This window comes from Phasianus colchicus, chromosome 19, assembly GCF_987193195.1.
Source record: "Phasianus colchicus chromosome 19, bPhaCol1.hap1.1, whole genome shotgun sequence".
Classification (NCBI taxonomy): Eukaryota; Metazoa; Chordata; class Aves; order Galliformes; family Phasianidae; genus Phasianus; species Phasianus colchicus.
The window spans coordinates 11,676,232-11,703,754 of NC_143454.1; the positions used below are offsets into that span (position 1 = coordinate 11,676,232).

Below are 27,523 nucleotides of genomic sequence, written 5' to 3' on the forward strand. Positions count from 1 at the left end.
GTCAGTCTCAACAGAAACCACAAACTGAAATCACAGGACATCTCTTCCAGCGGCATGACCAAAAGGAAAGGAGACATCCTACATCTCCCTGCAAAAGGAAGCTTTCATTCAGCACTGACTACATATGAAGTCTCAAGCACACACCGTCAGCACAGAACTCCCACCAGCACCTCACCTGTGCAGCTCATCGTCAGAGGGCGAGTACTTGGAGGTGACATCTGCGAGGTCACCAAAGATCTGTTTGCTGTACACAGTCAGCGAGGAAAGCAGGATCAGCTCCTGCCAGGTGGAGCTGAGCAGGCAGGTATAGTCCTTGATTGAGAGTTCACAGAAGAATGGCAGCTTCTTGATCCAAGCAATCTGCCTGAAAAGCAATTCATCCGCCAGACGACACAACAATGCAAACAGCTCTGCCTGAGTCACTTTATACCTGCAGGCACAGTTAATATGAAGGCATAAAAATAATTAAAAACACAGAATGACACAATCTGACAAGGCACTTGAAAAGCAAGAAAAATGTCACCACAACTGGTGTGCGAGCGCCCGGAATGCCGGTGCCCAGAGTGTCACCTGGCGGCGGCAGCGGCGATTGCCAGTGCCTGCTGGGGCCAGAGGAGAACCTCTGCAGCTGGGGCTCATCCCGGGCAGCACCTGCAGCTCCTGGGCACAGGGCAAGTGGTTCCTGCAAGCTGGCCCCGCTTTACTCCGGTCCCACGTACTTTTCCAGCCGTGGTGCTTGTCACCAGCCCTCGTGCATAGCTAGTGCAACCTCAGGGTGAAACCACTGAACTCTGCCGCCGCGCAGCCTCAGCCCAGCACATACAGCCTGAACTGCTCTGCAAAGTCCCAGCCACAGCCTCGCCACAGGACAGGCTCTGGATTGCTGCCCGCAATGCAGCTGCAGCAGCTCCCCATGCTCCCTGTACCTCCAGCACCCCTCGCAGCACGGCAGCTCATTGCAGCACAGCCTGAAATGCGCAGCTCAGGGCTGCACACTCACCCGTCTTCAATGAGCATCGGCGTGCCGAGCGGCTCCAGGTCCTCCGCTGACACCAGCTGGTTGATCAGGCTGTGAGACTGGGGGTCCAGGCTGCGCGTCTGGGGGGGCACCAGCGCCGAGTGAGCAGAATAGCTAAAAAGGTGCGGGAGGTACTGATAGTGCGTGGACACTGGTGTCCCAATATATTGATCCCTGAGTGCAGCGAATCCGTTCAGCTCCACGGACCTACTGGAAAAGGAAAAGCGTTTTAATATACTAAAATAATTCTGCCTGATTCATTAAAATGTTAAAACTCCACCTACAGAATATGTGGATTAAAACACAGAAGAAAAAACGTCAATGAAAGAATGAAAAACCCCTCTGTGTGTACATCCTACACTGGAATATACTGAGCGTGCAGGTCGGGTGCTTCGTGCCGAGCATGGCTCCGGCCAGTTCCTCTGAGCAAAGTGCTGGGAGCAGCTGCTGAGCATCCATTCTGAGCAGACACCCAACTGCAGTGAGCAGTTCCACTCCTGCTTTCTTAAAGGGACAGAAGTTATGACTGTAAATTAAATAGTTCATATCGGCAGGGAAAGCAAATACCTCCTAGCTTACAGTGCAACTGAAAGCAGATGGACTGCAAGCCTGAGATCCTTGCTGTGTCCAACGCTGAATCAGGAGGCCAGCATTAATGGCAGCTCACAATACAACACCATTAATTAGTAACCTAAATGGAATTCATTTATTTTCAAAATCTGAACACAGTGAAGCAAAAGAGCTTATACAGATCGAGCAGTGAAAGCTAATCAATTCTCCATAATCTGCAGGAAAAAAAATAAAATCAATACAAATTAAGAGCTCTAGTTCAATTACTAGAATTTTAACTCAACACTGCCTTTTTTTTTTTCATTTCAACATGAGCGTTTCACCTCTCAATTCAGTATTTCTCAATCTAGTTAGTGTCTTTCTGAAAGTGCATTTAGAGACGTAAGGATGTGCAGCACGTTCAGCTCACACAGAGGTATTCCCAGTGAACTTCTCCTACACTGACCCCAAGCATCACCCAGGGAAACAGTCAGAATTATTACAAGATGAAACTCTTCCAGAGTTAATTCCCACCTTGAAGATGGAGTAGACACAGGTGAAGGCTGGTTGCTCTCAGAAACTCCATTTCCAGGGGAACTGTGGTCGCTGTCTCCATTGTTGCTCCATGACATGTTTGCCTCTCCCTCAAATTCTTGTCCGGACATAATTCTTTCAATCTCCTCCTCCGATATCTTTCAGAAATAAGATCATTGCAGTTAGTGCCAAGCTGCTGCTTCCACTGAACAGAAAACAAGGCAGAGCTTCCACACGCGAACGCCCACCGCAGTGAGCAGGGCTGGAGCCGGCCTGCCCTTGCAGAAACACTTCACTGTTCCTAGAAACACCACATTCTCCCTTTACATTTAACAACACATATAAAAAATTCTATTTACAGCTGATGTCGGTGACCTTCAGCTCCAGCAGTACAATTCAAGTGTCAATAACAGAGCAGAGAGGAACGGACACACAAAAGGATTATGTCAGACACACACAGCAACGAGCCGTAAATCAGCCACTGTCAAAGAGCGCAAAACCACAGAGCAGTTGCAGCCAGTCCATCGAGAGCATCACTCAGTCCTGAGCGTGGTACAGTGCTTCAAGGAGCTGCATGTGCTCCTGGAGAAGAGTTACATCAGCTGTGAGGAATATGCAACATCAACGTTTTGAGTTTTTTTTTTTTTTTTAATTTTTTGTATTTCCTCTCAGCAAGGCTGTCTCAGCATGGGGAGACCTCGCACTGACACGATGCAAGAAAGGGCAGTGAACTCTGAACATCATTTTCAAGCACCCAACATTGTTCGAACAGTTTATTCCAGCCCTAGAAAATTGTCAGACAACCACACTAGGCTTACCAGGTACAACATCTGAAGACATCCAAAGAGTGCAGTAATTAAAGTGCTGCACCCCAGGACATGGAATTGATGGCACGATCCATCAGTCAGTGACCAACCACGCAGAGCTCAGAGGGCCAGGGCCTGCTGTGACTAGCAGAGGCCGCTCTTCTATTAAAGCTGCATTTTGCAGAGAGGCATTAAAATCTGAGTCATCACCTGGCCAGAAATAAAAGTTTGTTCTTCCTTGATAGACCCACATGGACTTCAAGAATCAGTAACTAACAATATAAATATGATGTTTGCAAACAGCAGAAAGTGCTAGATGATTTTTACTATGATTTGAGCTGGCTCCTTTCCACTGCTGGCAGCCAGTGGGGCTGCAGGAATTCTTGCCTTATTCTTGGTCAGTCACAGAGGATCTGCGCTTCCTGGCTGTCTGGCTTTTCATGTTTTTCATTTTGCACTGTAGTGAGTAGTGTTTTCATAGGTATATTGTCTCAGAAAATGCTTTTGGTGTTCTTTCTGTTTTATTAAAATAAACAGTAAACTTTTTAAAGACTGCTTCTCCAGAAGCCAGCTGGAAACAGCTGTCATGCCTCACACACTCAGTACAGGCTGCTGTGCTGAATTACCTCGCTTTTTACAAGACATCTCCAGACAAGCTATGTCATCAATCAGCAAGACATTTACTGGGAGCTCCTCTTGCAACAACTTAAGAAATTGCAGTGCACAGCCTGCAAGATTTACTGGGAGCTTTGGAGGGATTGAGGTCCCTGTGCTGCTCACGAAGGACAGGCAGCTCTGACTGCTCAAACAGCGGTGCAGGGATCCCAGGCTTCCCATGCAGGTACCCACCACGATGCCCCAAGGCTGTAATGCGTCCTCTCCCACAGACAGCAGAGTTGAACTTTACTTACAAACCTACTGTCTGTGGCACACACCTGCAGCAGACAGGGTGGCAAGCCCTTGCTGGCAGGGACATGTCTGGGGGACCTTTGCCAAAGCAGCACTGCCCCTGTGTCCTCCCAAAGGCACTCAGTGCCTCTTTCTCCACTCCAGGATGCGCTGCTCGTGACTGGCTCCCAGCAGCTAGAACCAGGAGTAATGGCAAGCAAAGCACTTGGAAAACGCACCTCCTGCAGAAATTACTCACCTTCCCCATCCCAAAATGGCCAGCTGCTTGCCTTTCCCCAGCCACAGCAGGGAGAAACCTGGCTGCTGCAGAAATGAGTGCCAAGGTCGTCAGAACAAGAACAAAAGAGAGCCCTGGAGAAATTACTGCATGTGCTCACCTGGACAGGTCCAATACTTTTGTTTCTTCCTCCTGGCATGCCATCCTCTCTGATTGCTGAAAGAAGACAACCAAATCTTGGTAAGCAACAATGCTATTTGGTATTTTAAAAATAGATATTTTCTATTTTAAAACAATTTTTATTCTTAAAAGATTAATTCTGCTTAAAGTGCATTGGAGAGCAATGACTCCTCCTCACCCCAACAGCAACGTATTTCTGTGGCATCAAACATTACTCAGTGTTAAGTGAGATTCTTGAGCAACAGAGAATGAAGGAACGATCAGTCCTTTATGACAATTTTATATTAATTTGAGGGATGGCATATGGAAAGCAACCCTACTGCTCTTCTTGAAATACTTCAATACTAGAAAATGAAATGTGAACAGTAAATGTCTAAGTCCACTCCATTCAGCCTGCGAGGCCGGTGCAGGCCCGGCTGCACGCACAGACTCTGCTGATGCTGTAGACAACACAGAGATAAAGCACCTCACTGCAGCTGGCTCACACTGCCGCTGTTCCAGAGGGTCAGCCCTCCCAAAGCAATCACCAAGTTAGCTGCATGCAAACTATGCATTTAAAATTCAAGTTACTACACTGAGCTAAGCGGTTTCATTTCAGAACAGCCCGGTTGCTCCATATAGCAGTTGTGTTCATAAGGCTCTTTAATCAGATTACAGAAAGCTGCAGTGAAGCCCAATTACAGAGGTGCTGCTGGAGCCCTCCTCCCATCACAGCAACCCCACAGAAGCAGTGTCTGCGGTGCCTCCTCTCCACCTGGTCCCCATCCCCATGTTTATCAGGGCCCAAGCTGTTTCCCAGCGGCCGGGCAGACTTGGCAGCAGGCTCTCCCAGCTGCACTGTGACCTTGTCGCTGTCCCTGCTGTACAGTGCATGGGGATGGGGGGGGCTCTCCAGAAGCAGAAAACTAGAGAAAATCTAAGTGAAAATTCCTGTAGCAGGAATTTCTTGTACCATACCTGGAGATGCTTGGCAATACTATTTGCTGAGATGTTTTGTATGGATATCAGTGAAGATAAACACCCAACTCAGCCTTTGTTGACTAACACCATGCCCTGCTGTTTACAGCTCTGTCTTGGAACTCCTCTGTCTCCCAGATTACACTGTGTTCAAGATGTTTTGCCAAGTGCAAGTTTTGTAAGCCTCGCTAGCTGTGTAAGCTGCAAAAAGGTGTTTGGGTTTGCTGATAGACCATCAAAAGGCTTCCAGAGGGCTGGCTGGTTCAAAACACACATTGTCCAGGAGAGCTGTCTTCCTTCCGGCAGGCAGGACAGCCAAACTTTCCTCAAAGCAAGTTCCTTTCAAAAGTTAAGCTCTATGACTTATCTGGATTCAAGAATGTAGATCCAGTTATGAACTTTGTGACTTGATTATGCAGTAATTTTCCCATATTGGCAAGCCTGTCCCCAGGTGGCAGCACGGGACTCACCGCTGAGCCCTGTCCCTTCCTCACCAACTGTGCTGTGCGTTTGGGAGGTTTCTACCTTGTGAACTCTGCAGATGTTTAGGTGTAGCTCAAAACCCTGCTGCACGCAGCAATCCTGAAGTGCTTGCAAAGAGTCCTAAATAACCGCCCACGAGCAGCTGTGTCCCATCCGCACGAAGGCGCAGCTGCAGGACGAGGGACCTGCTGGCCGGGAGATGGCAGCGCTGCCCCGTGCCACGCAGCTTTGTGCCTGGTGCCAGGACAGACAGCAGCACCGGACACCTGTGGGAGAGCACAGGGTGTTCTCCATAGAATGGGGGCACGCAGCAAAGACCAGGGTGGCTTCGGAACCGCTGCCAGAGCCCCTGGCCCTGCACAACGGATCTCCAGCAGAGTTAGACAATTTACAATAAAATATTCCAGTTTATATAATTGTGATGACAAGATATGCTCCCACCTGTGCAAGACTGAGCTGGGACTCCGCCTGCCTTAGGGGCAGGGGTGGACAAAGGCAAGCCAAAAAATTTGAGATAGGCCAACATTTATTTAAATGGCTGCAAATAAAATTTTAATTTTTGATTATTTACGCTGAAAAGGCAAAGGATGGTCTGTCTGAGATCAGCCACAGTTTTTGTTTCACACCCAAGACTCCACCACTGCCAAGCTCACATTTCTTTACCTTTCCGGTTCATCCCCATCTGGAGGCATTTGAGCAGCCGGCAGTACTGGCATCTGTTGCGCTGCTTGCGTGACATGACACAGTTCTTGTCTCGGCTGCATCTGTAAACCCGCTTGTTGCAAATGCTCCTTTTGAAAAACCCCTTGCAGCCTTCACAGGAGATGATGCCATAGTGCAGACCCGTAGCTCTGTCCCCGCAGATCAGGCAGGTTCGCTGATCAACCCGGTCATCTGGAAGAGAACAGAAAGGGCTCTGCGGTCAACAAAACAACTTCACCAAGCCACCTTATCTTTTTCAGTGGGACTGGAGTTGCTCCATGGCCACATCCCAAAACAGTACATTTCACAGGTGCTCACGCTGGAACTCCTCTCTCAGCAGCCCAGGCACCAGCCAGCCCTACTGCTGGGCACAGGAGTATGCAGGGCTCCATGGCTAAACCATCTGAGCTCACACATCCCACAGGATTTAAGTCCAGGAATTCTCAATAAGTGACAACAAGAACAAAGAACAGTACACCTCAAATTTGTCTCAAAGACAGCCTCTGGAAATGCTCTCTTTCTTAGTTGTGATTTACCAGAAATATGCAGCAGTTTGGAAGATTGGGTGCTTCTTGGGTTACAAATTGCACAGCAGGTCTCTGCACTGAAAGCACAGAATGCCTGGCAGACAGCAGTGGGATGCTGCACTGCACACGGGAAGCTGGCACCGGGATGTGGGGCAGGGAGGGGGACACAAGACATGGCCACCTCCACAAAGACCTCGCTTTGCAACGCACCCACATCCTGGGTGTTATTACCAAAATGATCATGAGATTAAGCTGCCATTACTTGATTTTACTATTCCTTTTCTAAACGTTTGAAAGGCCTCTGGATGACAAAAAATGTAAACTGTACGACCCCCAGCAACAGGAGCTGTCATATTAAATTCAGTACCTTAAGACTGTAAAGCCCCCTCTGAGACAGAAGAGGAATGATGCACCGCTCAGTAGGAACCTCTGTGAGCACACAGTAATCTTCATAGACATGGATGTCAAATGGAAAAGAAAAAGTAAATGATGGCTAAAGCAACCAACTTCCTTAACCGAGATGCATGCTCGCTATCTAGAGGGACATCTAAATCCTGCTTCACATTAAAAGTTAACTGCATTAAAATGGTGGCAGCAAATTGCACCAAACTGCTGCAGCCTTATGCAGCTGTCCAACCACAGGCCAGAGGAACCTCTCACACATCTCATCTCCTGCCCCAGCACTTTAACCCAACAAAGTCCTGACCGTGCAGCAGAGCCACTCAGAAGGTGGGCACTGCTCCTGCGTGCAGTGGGACACGTAGATCTGTCACATCCCTCACTCAGCTTCTTTCCCAAATGTCGGTCATTATGTGGACACATGGGCACCCTAGCCTGGCGAGGCGCGGGAAGAATTCTGTGTGGGTTTTGGTCACAGGACTCAAGGAGCCGCACCTCTGCATGCTGCTGTGCTGTGTTTCTTCTGAGAGCTGGTTAAGAAGGTCTCATTCTTAGCCTGAACACAACTACGCACTGATGTGCACAGCTGCCCGCAGCTTCCACAGGCACCAGGAGGTGGCAATGGCTGCACGGAGTTCCCAGCATGAGCGCTGTGACCCAGCTCCAGCAGCCAGCCTCAGCCCTTCGCACACAGAGCAAACTGCTTAGAAGGCAGACGGAAGCACGTACATCCATCAGGGGCCTGATGTGTGGAATCGCTCCTTCGCTGCCTAGGATTCAAATCACACAACAGAAACTGCTCCAGAAGCTCCCATAATAGCTACAGCTCAGATCCGCAGGGAAATGGGGAGCATGCAGCAGTGCCTGAGGAAGTTACCACACACAGCAAAAAGCTGGAGAAGGAGAGGAGCAGGAGCTCCCCAGCAGAGCACTGCCCCTGCGCCGTGCCCGCCCGGGGGTGTAGTGCTCTGCTGCCTGGGGGCTGCATCACAGACCCTTCTGTCTGGAGCAGCAGGACAGGAGGCACAGCCAGGTGCTCTCTGATCCTCATGAAATCTGGATCAGCTGACAAACCTCTGGGTAGCTCCTTACTACCAGAGAACACCTGAGCTCAATAGCAATAAATGAGCCAAGCCCATTAGGGTCAGGAACAAAACCAGTTTTCAGCTCCATGAGCCAACCAAAAATCTAAGCCAGCTGCTGTTCTCATTCGTGCCTCTCTCCACAGCTCAAACCCAGTAGTAACCACAACCAACTGGCAGTCATTTTTCAGATTTAGCAATGAATAGCATGCAAGTTCACAAATTTCACTGCAATTGTTCTAGAAACTTAAAATAAAGGCCTGGGCAAAGGAAACACAAACTTTAACTGAAGAAGCCTTTGCAGTGTCATCGCTGCTCCACAGCACTCCCAGTTCTACAGGACTGACCAGCTCAGGTATGCGCCCCAGGAGGCAGCAGGACGACCGTGAGGCTCCCAGCAGGCTGGGAATCTCGCTGGAGGCCCAGGCACACCCACAGCTGGGAACTGCATCATCTCCACCTCCAGCTCTCTGGTAGCTGAGGGGGCTGCGCAGTGGCCGAGCAGACCTCCCTGCAGCTTCAGCGCAGCCCAGCTCCATTCCTCACCCCTTCCGCTCCCAGAGCCGTGAACCCAGCCTGCAGCAGCCTCACACCCTGCACGGTGCTGCAAACCCACACTGCCCGCCCCTCACACACCGCACAGCGCTGCCATCACACGCTGCCATTGCACGGGCTGCAAGCCAATGGTGGGGATTTAAATGAGGGCTCATTTCCAGGCACAGCTTTTTGTTATGGGAAGAATAGGGCTGTCGCCAAGAGAACATAGGAAGCACGGCTAATGAAAGCGGCCAGGGATCAGGGCCTTCCCTCGCAGTGCCCATCTCCCCACTTAGCAGGCAGTGGTGTGAGCAACCCTGCTGCCACTGGAACCTCAAGCTGCACGTGCCGTGCTGCAGAAACTCCTCACTGGGATGTTTCCAGATTAAAATTTGCCATAGAACAGTGGCACACACCACGAACAAAGAAACAAACCTACTGGGAGCAGAGAAAGAGAAGCCCATGTACCCCGTAAGCTGCTACTCCAACAAAACTGCTGGATGAAAATAAGTGCCTGAGAGTTTCAGCGGCTTAAAAAGTCCTGCAGAAACCGTGGTCAGGTCCACAATGATCCTACTGCAGCCCAGGGGTTTGCCAGCTCCTGACCTTTGCTATTTTTCACACCACTTAGTGCAAGATCCTCCTGTGAGCCAACACCAGGATCGCTGGGGCTGAGCCCCACAGAGCTTGTAAAGCACAGGTGGATTGAAAGCAGCCTTGCACTGGGTGCCCTCAGCTCCCTTCACCTTGAAATTTCATGGGAACACTGTAGGGATAACTGTTGGAAGCAAAGCAGCCCTCCCTCCTCCCGCTAATTCCTCTGGTTTTAACAGCCACACATGACAATACTCACTAAGAACCAAAGCCGCTGATAATGAGTTATTCCAAATGGCTTGCATGTGGTTTATCTGGAAACATCCTTCCTTTCAGCTCTCCTGATGGGTCTCTCACATAACGGGCTCATACGCGGGATATTCTGGCTTTGTTCTCACCACCTATTGTCGCAGGGGCCACTAAATCAAACAGTTGCTGCCACGACAAAAGCACTCACAAAAATCTCAACCTCATCTTGAACCCTGAAGATTTTTATGGCTACTCTCTCACTAACCCCTCCCCAAAGCCACATTAAAGGATGTATTGTTTTCAAAGGTCATGGTAGGTTTCATACCACGTTTTAATACAACGTAAATTCTACAAGAATATTATGATGTTACACAAGAGTCACACAGACAGTGCGAGGGAGCAGGGGGGACCTGTACTTGTCTGCACGGGAGAAGCCGTGCACTTGTTTTTTACAAGACTTACTTTTTCCCTCAATGAAACAAGTACTCTTGATAACACTAAAAAAGAAAAAATAAAATAAAATAAAATAAAAAAAATCCCTGTGAATTTTCAAGAGGAAATACCTTAGATTCCTACTGAAGCACACAGCACTCAACTTTCTGGGCACGGTTGTACACAAGTACAGAAAGCATTAAAGCACACAAATGAGCAGAGAAATACAGCGCAGATAAAGTGCTGGGACTTGCATTCAGACTTCAGCAAGCATCCATCATCGCTCACTGCTTTCGGGACAGGCTGGCAGCACCACGCGTGCTGGGGGAACAGATGCCAGCAGTCCCAGGGCTGCAGAAAGGCTTTGCAGCTCAAAAGCACAGCAGCTCCAGCAGCCGTGAGAGCTCTGCCAGGAAACAGAGCCCATGTGCACACGCTCAGAGCACTGCCTGCAGCACCAGGGCTTTGCAACATCGACACCTCCGCACCCGAGGCACGAAGATGTAAAACCCCCACTGGGGATCCCAAAAAGGGAATTTATTGGGATTTAGTTTTGTTGACAAGGGATGATGGAAGCTGCAGTTTCCAGAAATTCCAGCTTGTGCAACTGAACACACTTTAAAGCAAAGAAAATGTCCCCTTGAGAAGAAGATTACAGATGACACTCAGCACTGCAATTTATCAATAGCTTCAACATCTTCACCACCACATCTTGTTCCTCTGCTTCTTGACTCACTCTCCCTGGAGCTCTGGGCTCACAGCACTGCTCAGCATGCTGAATTCCCAAGCTGCTCCACACCAGCTGCCAGGGGCACAGGGAGGACAGCTCACACGTGTTAAATCCCACCCAAACCTCACTTGCCTCTCCCCTCCAATGAAGCCTCAAACACCAGCAGACATGCCGAGATCACTTTTCCCCTTTCTCTTACCTAGCGATTTCTTTCACTTTCTTTTCCTTTCAAGAAAAACAGTGACTGAGCTGCTGGGGCCCGGGCATCGCCCTGGGGAGCTGACACCAGCCATAGGAAAGGTTAATGCACGCGGACAGCCTCAGGAAAGAAAAGAGAAGCAGGGGGGGGGGGGGGGGGAAGAGGCAGCCTGCTGCCTCTTTCTTCTTACTGTAAAAAAGATGTCATGCTAAGGAGGCACAGAGTGCTCGGACAGTGCACCCATGCGTGCTACCTCACCCACTAATTGCAACCAACGCATACAGATGCATTCCATATCAATTTGATCCTGCAGGAGGATTTAGCCAAAACAAACCTCCCATCCACAAGTCAGGAGAACCCCACGACTCCATGCAGGGACACACGTCCCAGCTGAAGGGCCGCCACCAGCGCTGTACGGCTCACCTGGAGCGCAGCCTGTGGCAACAAGCATGGAACAGCCCGGCACGGCACGGCCAGCTGCACAAAGCCCTGGGAACAAAAGCCCATCTCACCAAACTGTGCCCCAGCGCAGGGAATGGCAGCCTGCAGCTGCTGCGGGGGGAGCTCTGCTCACAGCGCGCACATCAGCACAGAGCTCCGCTTCCTCGGCCATCAACTTTCTGTTATCCCAGATAAAAAAAAAAAACTTTGTTGTTCCAGCACGGCCATATGCTCTCGACTAAAATCTGATTGAGACCATTTTTTAAAATTGATAAGTTGCAGAGCAGTAAGATTACAGCTTCCCTTCCTACAATGACTGCGCTACCGAGGCCAGCTGGACGAGCGAGCACAGAGCGATGTGCAGCAGAGATGTCGGGTTCAGAAAGGCCGGCCGGGAGCCGCAGGGAGGCAGACGGGCACTAGGCAGCTCGGGCCGGGAGCACACGACGCGTCTCCCTTTAACGCTTTCACACGAAGTATTTCTGCCCTGACTCCGAAGCGCGTTTAGTGGGGCTTTGCCACCGCCTTCAATCACGGGGAAAAAAAAGCCGTGAAGTATCTGCGAAGTAGCGCCGGTCCCGGGGGGATGGGGCCGCCTTATCGGGAGCCTGCATGACCCCGGTACCATCCGTAATTAACGATACTAAAAAAAGCTCTTCCAGATGGTCCAACGGATTAGGAAGTTTCAAATACAAACAAATCAAGCCGCAGAACAAACGATTTCGTTTTAATTGCTCGCCGCCGCGGGCAGAGCACAGCTCCGAGCGCCGCAACCCAGCAGCGGGAGCGCAGCGAGAGCGCAACAAAGCGCCGCGCCCGGGCCGGCCGCAGCCGCTCTCGGCTCTCAGCTCTCGGCTCCCCGCTCCCACCGCCCGCTCCGGACCCGCAGCGCGCAGCCGGGCGGAGCGCGGGCAGCGCGGCCCCGAACAAAGGCGCCGGGCGAGGCGGCCCCGCTCCGTCCGTTCCGGCCCCGCCTCACCTTCCATGCAGGTCGAGTCCCGCTTCATCCCCCCGGCTCCTAGCGGGGCCGCCTCATGGTCGCGGCGGCGCGGAGCGAGCCCAGCGGCGCGGCCGGGCTGCCCGCCTCGGCCATCGCCCGCCGCCCGCGGGCCGACCCTATGCTAACGAGCCGTGATGTCACCGCGGGGCTCGGCGGGCGGCCCCCAGCGCGGGGCCTGGCGGGGCTCAGCCTCCTCCGCTGCCGGCCGGGCCGGGGGCGGCCCCCGGGTAGAGCCGGCCCGTACCGCGGCGGGGCGGGGGACCGGGGCTGCGGGGTGAGGCCGGGCACCGAGCCCCGGCTCCGTTCCCGCGGCGGCTGCCGTCCCGGAATCCCCGCGGCCGTGCCCGGCGCCGGCAGCTCCGGCACAGCGCGAGCCAACGGGCGCGGGCGGCGCCGGCCCCGCGGCAGCCCTACGGCCGGGCGCAGCCCAGCGCCGCGCACGCGTTTCGCTTTCCCCGAGGCCCTGGGCTTCGGGCCGCGAGACCCGCAGCGCGCCGATCAGCTCCGACCGGGTCGCGCCCCGCTGCGGAACGGCGCTCCTCGTGCGGCCCGCCGGGCTCGCGGCAGCGCGCCGGCACCGCTCCGAGCGGAGCGCAGGGCAGGGGCTGCACGTGGGGCTGCTGCCAAGTCGGGCCGCGGTCACAACTCGGCGGTAAGCACCCGGCGCTGCTCCCACGCCTGGGCCGCTGCTCACCGCGCTGAGGCATTTAAGAGCGGCCAAAAGAGCTTCCGTAACGCCAAACTCCGCTCGCCTCCACTGACTGAGCTGCGGGGCCGCGGCCTGCTCCCGTTCCTGAGGGCTGCAGGGCTCAGCCATGCTGAGAAATGGCCGCCTTAAAGCAAACAAGTCACAGAGGCAACAAAAGAGGTCATATTTCACTCACTCCCGAGCCTGACATTTTATTGCTTTCTGGTGACATCCAGCAACGCCAATAACCCCTGGTGCAGCACAGCCCATGCTCTGCCCGGTGGGGCCGGATCCCTCTGCCGAGTCCTGCCGTGCCCACCCTCACCCTGCCCCCAGCACACAGCAGGTGCGCGAGGTGGCAGCGAGGCGTTGCAGCCCTGCCAAGGCCTTGCCATGCTGGTGCTGTAAATCTGCAGATCCGCTGCGCTGCTCCTTGACATGCTCTCTGCTTTGACCTCTCCTTTCTCGCTGCAGAGGTTACCGAAGCAGGGCTGGCACGAGGAGCCTGTTATCCACACCCCCAGCGCACGGCCAAGGTAAGCCCGGCCCCTGGCCGTGCTGTTTACACAGCTGCTCACAATCGTGCCTGCTCCAAAATCTCCATGTTCTTTATCTTACACGAGCGCCCCGCTCTGCTCCTGGATCCCCTCGGAGACGTGTGAGCAGAATGCAGAGCACCACAGCACTGAGGTGGTCTGACATACAGCAGCCGGCCCTGGGGACAGCAGGACAGCATAGCGCTGCTCACACTGCTGCTGGAGCAGCTCGAACTGCAGGATGGCAAAAATCCTGCAAATCCAAGTAGAGCTGCAAGTATAGACAAATCTGGTGCTGGGAAAAAGGTAATTGGCCAGACAGCCCAAGTCTTCCAAATTGCTCCAAACTCATGCTAAACACTTGTGCCACAGTTTACTCATGTCCATAATGTCAGGGAAGAAATTAATTGCAGAAATCTGGAACGGTTCTGTAAGATGAGAGGCTGAGCTGTGAATGGGGTGCAGGGCAGGAAAGGACGACAAGATGGATTAATTCTATTGTCTGAACCAAGCAGCCTTACAGCTACTTTGGTAAAAGAAAATATATTGTGGTTGTTTCTTGTGTTGCCCTGAATCAGCCCATTCCCAAACCCAAACAAACAAACAAGCAATAAAAACACAGAGCCATGACACTACTGCAACTGACAGCTCAAATTTTAGAATACCAACAGTTATCAGCACGAAAAGCTGAAAATATTGCAATGACTCGACGAGCGACAGCACCGCCTGCAACAGAGTTATTGTCCTGACATTATGGCCACGAGGGGGTGGGCAAAGGAAGCAATAGGGGAGGTACGGAGATACCCAGGGCATCCTGCACAGGGCTGGGGCGGAAGCAGAGAGAGGCACCTCCACCGCCAGCAGCATCTGCTCCTTCCCCATTCTTAGTCCCAGTATTCTGCACAAAGCCTATCAGAAAGATCTTTACTCCCGTGTAACACTGCACGGGTGTGAAAATCAGGGAGCAATTCCTAACGCCACAAAGAACTGTGGGAAAAGATGTACAAGTCAAAGCCTGCCGGTATGCCTGCATGCAAGCTGCTGCTGTGACTCAGCCCAATATCAGCATGGCCACTGGCATGCAAGTGGAGGCAGAACGAAGTTGTGTTGTTGTAATTTCTGCACACCGAACTGTGGCATCATGCAAACTGCTCAGAACACAGCAGATCACTGGTAATAAAAGGAAAATATGCCAAAGAGTTGTGCAAGGCTTTAAAAGGTATTCTGCAAAAGTACAGAGTGCTGCTGTGGGCTTTTCCTCACAGATGCATTCACTGCTCACCCTGGAGATGCAGGCTCCCACCAGCTGCCTGCAGCAGGAGCGCCGTGCGTGGCCAAATGAGCCCTCTCCTTTAAAAGGGAATTGTTCAGAAGCTATGGAAGGAACTGCAAGGAGTGATTATAACCACTTGCGTGGGCACTGCATTGCCACACTGGCTCAGGGAGCAGTCTACAAGAAGAGTTTCATCATCCCTTGCTCAATGGGTGACAAAGAGTGGGCATTGCCTCTGTGCGACTGCAGGAGAGGGGGAGGTTAAGGGCTCCTCAGGGAGAAAGGAAAACAAATGGGAGTGCAGGAAGGAGAAGTATATGGCTTTACTGCCTTAGTGGGCAAGTACAAGAAAAGAGAATTACAGAGGGAAAGCTTTACATCTCTATGAGCAGGCAATCAAGCTCCTTTCTAACCCTGAGCAGGAGGAGCTTTCTGTGCACAGATCAGCCTCATCCTACGCTGAGATGCTGGTGCTCTGCAACAAGCCAGCAATTTGCTACCCCCAACCGGCAGTACTATCGTACTTGCAAGCAGCTGGCTCAGCAGCTGGGAAGCACCTGTGTCCTGGCATCACCAGAGCAAAAAGCAGTGAGAGAACATCCCCTCAAACTTTGGGTCAGACAGCAAAAGTAAGGGGGGAACTACTTCCAACCTAATGCTGCAGGTGTGGTACTGCATCGTGCACACCCTGACTGCAGCTGGCTGCTTGCTGCGCGGCACCAGGAGCACACAGCGTGCGGTGCGGAGCTGCACGCACCAACGGGGCCACGCGGGAACTGAGGAGGGGGAGCTCAGGGGAAGGTGTGACATAAGTGTGAGCACCAAGGCCTGAGCTGCATGTGCTGCTGCCAAACAAAGCTAAATATGTGTTCCACTGAAACAGACAAAACACAGCAATTTGTAATCCCTGGGCTTTTACAGCTGCTTTAAAAAAAGTGCAGCCTTAAAGCGTTCCTGTGCCTTGCGGTGAGGCAGGACTCTGTCCTCGCCTTCTGCCGGCGAGCACCCAGGGACACAGCCCTGCTGCCAGCCCCGGTCTGCAGCCAGAGCCTGCGCTGGGGGAGCTGCAGGGAAGCAGCTGGACAGGAGAGGGCAGCACCAGCAGCACTGCTGCATCCCACAGCACTGCTGCATCCCACAGCACTGCTGCATCCCACAACATCCCACAGCATCCCACAGCACCTGCAGCACTCGTAGGATCCCACTGCAGCAGGATGCCACCTTCTACATTTTCATACAGTTCTCATTTTTCAAATTAAATGTTGTTGTTATGGCGTTTGTAGTCTTACAGATTAAAAGAGGGCAACAAAAACATAAAAGTAGCAGGCTGAACATGTATGGTGTAGCCCCAGGATTAAACATCCAGTCCAAGTCTTATCTGCTGCTCCTTAAGAAAAGTGCCTCCATCACCTCACGTTTCCGTTCTGCCCAGGCCTTTGGAGCAGCCTGGAAATGCAGGGCCCTTCTGCACTGCTGCCCCCTGCCTCCTCCTGACAGCACTCTCACTTCTGCGCCGTGCAAGAGCCACGGCCTGGAAAGCAGCAGCTACCTCCCTGTCTCCCTTCCGCTAACTCTGTTCCAGTCTCTCCCTCCCAATAAAGTTTTCACACAATCCGTACCAGCAGCCCCCAGGCTCCAGATGCACCCACCCCGAACAGAACGAGGTCCCAAATTAAGATGTACGTGGCTGCAAAGAGAAAGCAGTGTTAGTAGATTAACATCAGCAAAAAGAGCCTTCCATCCTGCTCTCTGTGAGCAGCACAGGACGTGCCATTCGCTTGCTCACTGTGTCTCGGGGCTGCTGCAGACCCACACTGCTTTGCTTGGAAGGGCTGAACCAAACACACTGTCTTTAAGACAATTAGATTTTCAAAAAAATTACACTAAACATTTCTTTCATGTGTAATCAAATTATGTTAAAGCAAACCTCATAATCTAAACCATTCCATTGGTCAGCTCCTATTTGTTTTCCCTGCACCCTCATTTTTGCTCCAGATCTGTCACATTACATTAACACCTTTCCTACTCACTGCCTACAGAAATAAAAGCCTTCGACATGCCTGCACAATCCATTTGTCCTGCTCTAATTACTTTTTGACATAGCCTCTTTTGCTGCTATCTTGCCTTTTCTGACCTCTGTCTGTATCAAAGCCATTTAAACTCCGTATCTATTGTGATGTCTCTTATACGATACCACTGGAGCACTGGGCTGCAACATCTTGTAAATCCAATATTTAAATCTATGGTAATAAGATGATGTACTCGAGGAGGACGGCTACTGCATCTGGGAACAGCTACAACCAGCTGCAAGTACACTGAGTGCCTGAACTGCAGCACGTTTGTAGGGTGAGATTCCTGTAGTCAAGAAACTGCTGAACACAACCAGGTAGCTTAGGGAGAAATGGGCTCTCTGTGTCCTAAAGAATGCCCCTTAATTTCACAAATAAGGAGGAAAGCAGCAGAAGCTGGGAAACGTGGTCACCTTGCACACACACTCACACACAATAAGAAATAAACCAATGGTAAAGAACTTGAGCAGACAGGGAAAGGACCAGGGCAACATACAGCAGCAATGCAAGCTCAGAAGGAAGAATGACAAATAGCACTCTTCTCCAAACCCAGAAAAGAAATCAAGAATTCGTAATCCCAACATTCTTCTGTCTTCCGCAAACCCATTCAAAAAAATGGGCTCTGAGTGGCTGCTGCAGCTCCTGCTTCCCCACTTCCCCCTCTCTCTGCCCAGCACTCTGCCCACAGAACCCAAGCACAAAGGGGCACTGTGCCCATGGCCAGGACAGGGACCTGGCGTGTGCTGGGTCTGGGACCAGCGTGCCATCCCCAGCAGCTCCAGAGTTAAATACTTGAAATTCCAACTGCATTAAATGTCCAGATTTATTTCCAGATTGTTTAAGGTAAGCCTGCTCTTTTTTTTTTTTTTTTTTTAAGTTAAAATTGAACCAAAATGCCTTCGTGTTGTTATTACGTACCTGGGAGCCAAGGCAAACAGCCTCCCAGTGCCCAGCATGGGTACAGTGCCAGCACACGGCGCAGGGCTGCCCTGATGACCGCACGCACCTACAGAAAATCAGTCTGTGCTGTTCGCAGGAGACACTGCCTCGCTTTCACGTTCTCCTACCTGAGCACACAGCGGTGGGACGGAACGTGACGTGCCAGAGCAGTCCCACTCACAGCTGGTGAGCTCCTACCCCAAAGGCAGCAAACTGTGCCACACTGCACCGCGGGAGCAGCCGCAGAGCTCTGAGATGGCAGCACTGCGGTGCAGCCCAGCAGCGCAGCCACGAAGGCTGCTGAGCCAAGCAGCACAGCCAGCCTCGGGGTGGTGACCCTGCTATTTACAGTAGGAAATCTTTTCCTGTGTGCGCTGCCATCTCAGACACATTGCCAAAAACCAGTTGCATTACTGCACGTTACTTGTAACAAAATATTAATGTTTTCCTTGCGCCCTCAGACAGCAATCACAGAAGAATCTCTACCTGCAGTTTGATATACACCGCTATGCAGAATGCAAAGTGCTCCCATCAGTACCATGCAATGACTGAATTGCTACAAACTCCTTCTTGCACGTTTCATCCGCGAGCGCAGAGCGAGGCGACTTCATGCGATGCACTACTACCAAGTTTACGGTGACAATGTAACATGGTGTCCTGCTGAGATCCAAGAATAGCAATGCCTTAAAAGGCAGCGATGTTGAGATCACAAGGAAAGGAGAATTAGGGCACAGCTGTGGAGTTCTGTAGGCTAAAACATAGACTCAATATGTCAGAGAAAATTAAATCACAGTGCTACATGTAATTTCTGGTCTTGTTTATAGCTGAGCTGAAGCTGTGCACAATTTGTACCCAAGTCATGCGTGTGCACTGCAATGTTTCTGCACACAGAAATAAAAAGCATGATTAATTTTAAAAGAAAAAAAACAAATACACAAAAAATTCACATGCAAGCAATGGCACTGCACCTTTGTTTGGAGTGTGGTGTGCAGGTGGCTGCAGTCTGGATCCACAGTCAGGCTGCAGCTCGAGGGCAGAGCAGCCCCAGCACCACTGTGCAGAATGCAATGCTCACAGCTCACGGCTGCACTGCACAGAGCAAAGCCTGACCAGCACAGCAGCAAGGCACAAACATCAGAATGCGTCTGAGTGCCTACGGCCAGATACGTGATAGAGCAAAATGGAGGCACCAAAGCTGAGAACAAACTTTTACAGAGGTTTTTTTCCATGTAGGAGTGGTGATGGTCTTCCATTGATCGGAGCAGTGTCTGTGCATGGGCCTGCAGCATTCCCTTGTGCTCTGGGCCCAGAAGCACTCCGTGCTCATTGAGCACAGCGTGGTACCACCGGTGTGACCCAGCCCTGGGCACAGCGAGCTGCGGCACAGCAAAGCACTGCACAGCCAGAGAGCAGCAGTAGGAAGCGGCCCACAGCTCTGACTTTGTTAAGCTACGTGTATTTCCTGTGGAGCTTACAAAGCACAACTGTATGCAAAGTATGCAGATCTGCTGATAGCAGCTATCCTTTGTCCATACAGAGGTAAATCATAAATCTGACTTGTACATGGAGTTGGGAAACGAAAAGGTTCTGCTCTGGCTGCAGGCAGAGCTGGGGGGCAGCAGCCCACGGCCGGGAGGTGCCGAGGGTGCTGCAAGGTGCTGTGGGTGCTCGAGGTGCTGCGGGGAAATTTACAGAGAAAATATCAAATCTGAGATTTGAAACGTGCTGGAAAGCCATTGCTTTCCCGCAGCAGAACGCCGTGTTTCATTACCAGCTCCAGCACAGCCCAACCACACGGACGTGGTGCTTTTCACCGCACACAACGCAGCGCACAGCGGTGCAAAAGGAGGTCAGCGTTCTCCCGCAGCACACGCTGGCAGGGGGCTCCCGGCAGCCCCGCGCCCTGACCCACTTTCCTGCAGTATTTCTGCATAGCGACAGAGGTCCTAGCAGGACAGGCAGAACTGCTGTGCACAGAGGCTCCATTTCCTATTGCTGCCACTGCAAGAATGCGTTTAACACACACGTGCACACGGTGTTACGCACAGCCACAGAATGCATAAACCCAGGAGCAGGAGGACAGAACGACACAAAGGTTCCACCTCATTCGCAGGCTGTAACTCCAAAGCAGCCTCAGGGCAAACGCTGCTGGGGCCGCAGCGGCTGTGGGGAAGGAGCCCGGCTGCCCACGTTCTGTGCCGAGGGGCTCGAGCTGACCCTGCACACACCTGGGCAGGCTGGAGGTCAGCACGTGGCTGCGCACGCACCGCACCGCCCTGAGCCCCGCACACCTCGCTGCGCCGTCCCTACGGAGCTGCAGTGCAACAGCCGCAGACGGGCATGAAGGCACGGAGCTCTGATGTCAGCGCAACACTTTGTTTTTCTTTTTTTCTTTTTAGGTGCACTGTCTGTATTTCCCCTTTTCTGAAATTTTGTGCTGAAACTGCACCGAGAGCCCCAAACCTCTTCAGTGGGAAATTTCACAAACAGAGGATTATGACTTCAGCTACAGAATAAGCAGAATAAGCAGCAGGAGCAGATGGAACTCTTCAGAAACAATGATTCTATTTTCATGCAAATTTCCTTAGTAGTTAAAAAAAGATGAAGAAGAAAAAAGAACACCAAGATATCAGCACGGTCTCTAAACGCGAGGGTTTGAATGATGCTAAAGCAGAGGGCCGGCAGCTCCGTACAATTCCCAACACTTTAGTAGCAGTCAGAAAATAGCCCCACGGCCAACAGAAACCACACTGCATCCCCCCAGAGCCGAGGGGAGGAAGGGAACACAGAGCAAAGGTACGTTCCAGTTTGTAAGGCTCCCACCACCACTGCACGCTCCGTGATGATGCACGCTCCAGAGCTCATTCTTATGCTCCTGCAGAGCACAGACCTCATTCACCAAGCAGCATGACAAAAATTCTTTATCCACTTGACGGCTACAGAAGGTGACAGCCCCGCAAAAAGCCAGCCCTGGGGACGCTGCCCGTGTGGTGCTTCCCTGATTGCAGGAACACAGCCACGCGTTTTCCACAGCTGAAACGTGGAAATGGAGCCAATTCTTTTGTTATTAATACTGGCAGAATATCCTACAAACAAATGCACGCACAGAGTTAGCAGACCCCATCCCTGCCTCTGCCACTGACTCGTGATGTTGTTTCAGCCCTGCCCCTGTATTTCTTCCCCTTGTTCACGTCTCCACGAGCAGCCCCAGCCACTCCCCGGCTCCCGATGCTGTAGGGATAACAGCACTGTGTGACCACCTGTGCGATCCCGCAGCACACAGCGCATTTCAATAGTAACGCTCAGGAAGGCTGATGTCATTCACTCGAAGGGCTACGTGGCCTGTGAGCGAGATTTTAAAACGCACGCACAGAAAGGCGGCAGCACGGCAGCTCCTGCCCCCACGCCCAGCAGTGCCGCTGGGTTCCAGCCACAACAGCGGGTCCCGCAGCGGCACCGCATCCCGCAGCCGCCCCGCCCACCACAGCCCGAACCGTTTTCTTCCCAGTCTGCGGGAACGGAGCAACGGGACGCAGCCCCGCGGCAGCGTCCTCTGACCGCACTTCTCTGGAGCCCCACCAGAGGTGACACGGGAAGAGGAAGGCGGGTCCCTGGGGTTCAGCCCGCGGCTCCCAGCGCCGTGCTGTGGGCCGTCACGGAAAATGGGCCACATCTGGGCCAGGCACCTGCTGGCTGCGGCGGCTGCGTCTGACCTGAACAGACTTAGGGAAAGGCCTTCCTTCCCTCCTCCCTCCAACTGTGTCAACTCATCCAGGGCTGGAAGTGCCAAAAAACCTCGGGAGCAACTGGGAGAAGCACGTGATGCTCCCTGCACTGCCCTTCCTTTGGTGGCCCAACAATCTCCACCATTTTTCTCTTTCAATTTGTGTGAATTCTCTGCAGCAAAACTTTGACACTAAGGTGACTCCAGGACTTTTATATTATTGCTACAAATCCTATAACAGGCTCACCAGAGGCCTTCTAACCAAATCTGCTCCGTTTGTTTGTTTAAAGCAGTCCTAAGCATAAAGCACCAGCAGAGAGCAGACGGATATTGCGCGAAGATTCCACCGCTCGGACACCTGCGAGGCCACGCACAGAGCCTGGCAGAGCTCCCAGGGCTCAGCAGCCACACCAACGGCTCTCAGAGACCACGCTGCCCCCAGGGATGCTCCTGCCATCCAGCTTTTGTTTGTCATAAATAGATTCAAAGATACCGCATTCTTTACAGGCAGCATGACCACACCTGGACCACATTCAGGAGCCAAAATGCACTCCTAGGGCACAAGGAACATATTTTGGCCATGGCATCATCTATTTTGGGAGCAGTGGTCAAACACCTCAACTAGTGAAAAACAATAAGGGCAATCCTTGAAGTGGGAGGGGGAACGGAAGCTGTCTAAAATCAGGAGGAGCTACCTGGGGTTGTGGCTGAACGGACCGCTATCTCCTTTGCTCTCACTGACGGAGGTTGGAACCACCCCATCCACATCCCCAGCAGCTGCACGGCACCGACAGCCCGGGTACCACTGAGCAGCATGCCACCCTTTGCTGCTAACTGCTTCCTTTTGGTGACTGTTACAGACCTGTCATTAGATTTTTCATTCTACTTTCACGTTCCGTGTACTCATATACCTGGCCCTTAGGAACGATGATAGAATCCCATGTGAAGAACTCCAGGAGGGCCCCCTGCCTCTCCCATCCCAGGAGCACCTCCCAGTGCCATCAGCAGCCCCATTTCCCCCCTCCTGTGGGGGCACGCTGTGTGATGCATGCAGCACCTCCTTCCCAGTGATGCTTTGACAGCCATGTGGAAGGAGTGGGAAGGGCTCCGGTCACAGTGGCTCCGGCAAGGCACGCTGATGGGCTCGGAGAGCTGGGGGTTGCCACACTGCAAAGACAGAACAAGTGGAGAAGGAGGGCTGAAGGGACTGGGAGCAAAGGAGAATGAGATGAGGAAATTCGCTTCTCCCCATCTATCGTTGCAGTTGGCAGTCCCTGGCAGTGTTCAGAACCACGGAGATGTGGGACATGGTTAGCAGGCACGGTGGGATGGGCTGGCACTTGGAGCTGATCTTAGCCGTCTTTTCCAATCTTCATGAATCTTGTTATTCTGTGTCTCCCACTGACAACACTTCTCCGGAGAGAGTACGTCCCCAGCGTGCAGCCCCACACTGCAGACATTAGCATCTCACTGTGCTGCTGGGGACACGGGGACACGGGGACACGGCAGGGGAGCCACGCAACTGCGGATCCAGCTGCTGAGAAAGGCTTTCAGCGCCCCGTGTCCCACCGCCCAGCAGCGCTCCTCAGGGCCGGGCCTCGGCCCCTCTGCCTCCTCGGCGACGGGGACGGAGCCGCCCCGCTGCCCGCGGGGAAATCCTTCAACCTCAGCCCCGGCAACCTCGGCAACCCGAGGCCGGCAGTCAGCGGAAGCGGCTCAGTTTGTATCACCCCTAAAACACCGAAACCCGCAAACCGGCGGAACTCCCCGCTCTCCGCCCGAGAGCGCGCTCCGAGCGCTTCACCCCCACCCGGCCCCGCCCCGCGCACGGCGCCGTCCCCGGCGGCCGCAAGGTAGGGCCCGTCCCCGCCCGCCCCCGGCGCGGCTCCCCGCGGCCCGGCCCCGCCGCCAGACACCCAAACACGCCCCGGCCCCACGCTCCGCCGGGCGCGGCCGCCCCCATCCCGCCCCTCGGCGCGGCGCGGCCACTCGGCGGCGTCGCGGCGCGCACGTGACGGCGGCCGCTATAAAGGCGCGGCGGGGCGGCGCAGACAGGGCTGCGGGGCGCCGGGAGCCGCTCGGCGCCGCGCCCGCCCGCCCGTCGCGCGCCCCCGGAGCCGCCGCCGGCCGAGCGCCGAGCCGGGCAGGGCAGGGCAGGGCAGGGCAGGGCGGGCGCCGCGGGCACGGCCGCGGGGAGGAGCGGGCGGGGCCGCGAGGGGCAGCCGGAGCTGCGGGCGCCCGAGCGGTGCCCCCAGCGCGGGACCGCGCCGCCGGGCCGTAGGTAAGGATGAAGGGTTTCCGTTCGCGACGGGGCGGTCGGGGCGGCCGCGGGCGCTGGGCGTGCGGCCGGAGCTCGTTGCCGCCCGGCGGGCGCGGGGCTGTCAGGGGCTTTTCCAGCCCCGTTTCTACACGTGCTCCTTTGTTCTCCGATAGAAGCTTTTTATATCCATCGCGTAATGTAAGCCAGCTGCGGAGCGGCGGCCCGGCCCCGCGCGGCGGCCGTACAAAGCTTCGTGCGCTGCCGGGCGCGAAGCGGGGCGGAAAGAGCCCCCGCCCCATATCGGCCCCATCCCCAGACGGGGATTAAAAAAAACAACAACAACAAAAAAAAACAAAACAAAAAGCAAAACAACAACAACAAAAAAAAAAAAAGGAAAAAGCGGAGGAGAAGAAAGTCGCGCTGTAACCGAACACTGCGCGGCCCCGGGGCGGGCGCGGCGCCGCGGACGGGAGGAGCCGCCCGGGGACAAAGGCGGCCGTGCGGGGCGGAGCGGGGCGGCGGTGCGGGGCTGTGCGGCCGACCCCAAATCTGACGGTAACGCGAACCCCGGGTGCAGCATTCCGCAGATGCCTGAAACGTGTGGAAAGCGTCGTGCGAAGATCGCTTAGCCAAACTTATGCCGTGAGAAGTGCCGTGTGTTTGCTGAACGCGCTGCGCTCTGTCACTCACTGTGACGCTTGCACCAGATTCGGTCCGCAATAAAACTCAGCCAACCTGTACGTTTAGTACACTTTAAGGAAATACTTAGATTTCATCAACTTTTTCTATTGGTCCCTGAGCTTTAGAAACGAAATGAGCTGGTCCTGCTCAAGGAAAGCACTGCAACAAGTTTAGAAAGTTCCCAAGTGGGCGATTGCTCCTACTGCTCGTGCCCAGAAATGGGAGAGGGCTCCAAAAGCTCTCAGCAGTACCAGAAAGCGGCGTTAAACCCCACCCCGAGCCGCGGCGCTTCCCGCACGGCCCCGCATTGGGCGCCCGCGGCTCGCGCTGCTGCCGGGCGTCTCCATTCATGCGCCCGTACCTGGATTTGAATAGAAACCAGACAGCAATTCTTCGCTGCCAGCCACCATTCGCCGCTGGACAATAGCGGTCTGTTAGCGCAGGCACAGGCCGGGGGACACAAAGCTGGAGCGGCAGAGCCGGGCTGCAGCGCACAGGAAATTACAGCTTTTGATGCGGCGCTGCCGTCAGCGCGGGGCTGCACCGCGCCGGGCGCTCCGCACCGCCCAGCTGGCGCGAAGCCGTGCGGGCACAGCCCTGCGGGCACGGCCCTGCGGGCACGGCCCTGCCGCCGCTCTGCAGCCCCTGCGGGCCAGAAGTCACGCGGGGAGGGAAAAAGGGATTTCGCGGACGGAACCCCCGCGTTCACTCAGCGGTGCGGCTGCCTGGGGGCAGCGGTGGCTGGGGGCAGCCTGGAGGCTCCGTGCAGGTGTGGTAGGAACCCTGAGCCGTGGCACCTGGCAAACTGCAATAAATGAGGAAAACAAAACACTCAGCGTCTGGTGCTTCCTATCGCCCCGCTTCTCCCATGCTCTCCCAGAATTAAAGCACGGGCTCCTCAGAGACAGGCTTTAATCCTCTGCCTGGAGCCAATGAGCAGAAGTTACAGAGATCAGGGCCCAGCGCGGGGCTTTGTAGGACGCAGAGCTGCCCTGGCTGCGTGCTGGGGGCGGAGGTGCCCCAGGAGCTCAGGCTGCCCCTCGCCTGCCAGAACTGCTCCCCAGCCATCCCCACCAGGTACAGCCCTGCCCCAAGGCTCGCAGCGCCCACACACAGCCACAGGCCGGGCTGCAGCACAGAGCAGCGCTGCTTCACCCAGGGAACAAACAGAGCTGTCACACAGAGCGAGTGGGAAACGCGTGTGTCACTGAGCTGCAGCAGTGCCAAGCAGCATAAAAGAGAAAGCGGGGCTGGCTGTTTGCTGCTCCCTGTGGCAGGGTAGGGATGGCCAAACCACGCACGGCTGTGAAAAAGTGAAATTTTCTCCAGTGTGCTACGAATAACAGTGACCTAACATATCCCTGTATGCGAGGGGCCGGCTCACAGTGCATTCAGATGCTGTTTCAGAGCATTGGAAATAGAAACATGAATGTAAGCACTTGTGCTGGGAATCGGTTTTGTCGGCATCGTTGTATAATTTCCTTGTATTCTCTTCTTGCTGCAGTACAGTGGCATGGATGGATTACTTCACAGTAGAACTTGGGTGACACAAATCCCCAAGCTGTTCTGACCTTTCTGTTTTTCCTTGCTGGTACTGACTCAGGAGGACCCATCAAAAGGAGCCTCTGAATGAAAATATTCCAGATGATGTCTATTAAAAGTTATGGCCATTGATGCATCTACCAGCAAAGCACTTGTAGAATAAATACTGCTGTACTTTACATTGCAGCCACCTTTTCTGCTTCCTCTGAGTGCTGATACCAGCTGCTCATCAGTAGGCTGGTTCTAAAATTAAAAAAATTAAAATCTCTTGAAATTGCTACTTAAAAAGAGAACATGCATCGTTTGTATTCTGCCTAGCAATTAGGTAGCTCACTTTTAATACCTGTTGAGCATGTTGCTCAGAATGGAAGTGTCCTGTTAGAGGCTGGCAGAGCCTGCGCCTAATGAGAGCAGCTGTAAAAGGAATGTCTGAGCACATCCCTGCCTGCAAATGTCTGTAACCTTGGCTGGGATGGAATAATCCTGTCGTGCACATCAGGAAAGGATGCTGATAGCTGCTGAAGTTCCTGTTGGGTCAGGTTCTTAACCTTCCCCCAGAAGTAACAGGTAGCAGCTTTCCCACCTCCACTTACACCTATTCCCGCGTAAAGTTTATGAAGACTCACAAAAAAAGAAGAAACCTTTTAACCACAGACAGACTTTGAAGTTGCAGCAGTTGCAGCATCCCGCGGTGCATGCAGTCTGAGCGCTCATTAATAGCTAACACTCATGACAAGGCTCAGCTGCCAATAACTGCACCAGGTCCGACCAAGTGTGGCAATTTAACAAAAGATGTGGAATCTTCAGAATTTCATTTTATCTCAATAATAACCAACAGATGCCATCATCACTTCAGAACCATATTATCGACATAATTCAAACATTTCAACTTCAGAAGACGGTCATGTGTCTCTATATCACAGATCTGATATGTAGGTTGATAACATTACTTTTTTACATAGACTTCACTCATTCTTAGTTTCCCTGTAGCACCCAAAAGCCGTGTGCACAGCTCGGCAGCCATCCATACAGCAGCCACAAGTCACCATTTCCAGAAACTACAAACTCTGAAATGCTGCATCTCAGCACCAACCAAACTTTGTGTTCCCTGTACCGCCGTGCACGTGAGTGCAGCTGCTCTAAGAGAACAGCAGCAGTGCTGGTTGAGCAGAGGGCTGCCTTCCATCCCAGCTGTGTTACAGCTGTGCACGGTGGGGTTGGAGCCATGCCCTGCTCCTCCAGCCAGGACACAGCACTGCAGTGCTG

General features: G+C 53.4%; 1 protein-coding gene across 6 annotated transcripts in view; it reads right to left on the minus strand.

The window, feature by feature from the left end:
* The window catches only part of NR6A1 (nuclear receptor subfamily 6 group A member 1), a 66,647-nt gene that overhangs the window by 13,675 nt on the left and 25,449 nt on the right, over positions 1-27,523 (minus strand). For 2 of the 6 annotated variants that reach the window (XM_090121685.1, XM_090121683.1), the window contains 5 exons: positions 6,317-6,547; positions 4,194-4,249; positions 2,102-2,259; positions 1,001-1,228; positions 176-430 (listed from right to left, as the gene is read on the minus strand). In XM_090121685.1, coding sequence (XP_089977811.1) covers positions 176-430; positions 1,001-1,228; positions 2,102-2,259; positions 4,194-4,249; positions 6,317-6,547 — 928 coding nt within the window. Of the gene's footprint in view, positions 1-175; positions 431-1,000; positions 1,229-2,101; positions 2,260-4,193; positions 4,250-6,316; positions 6,548-9,753; positions 10,213-12,524; positions 12,633-13,239; positions 23,547-27,523 lie in introns of those variants that run through there. The other 4 variants (XM_090121687.1, XM_031601979.2, XM_090121686.1 and 1 more) reach the window with 4 other exon arrangements.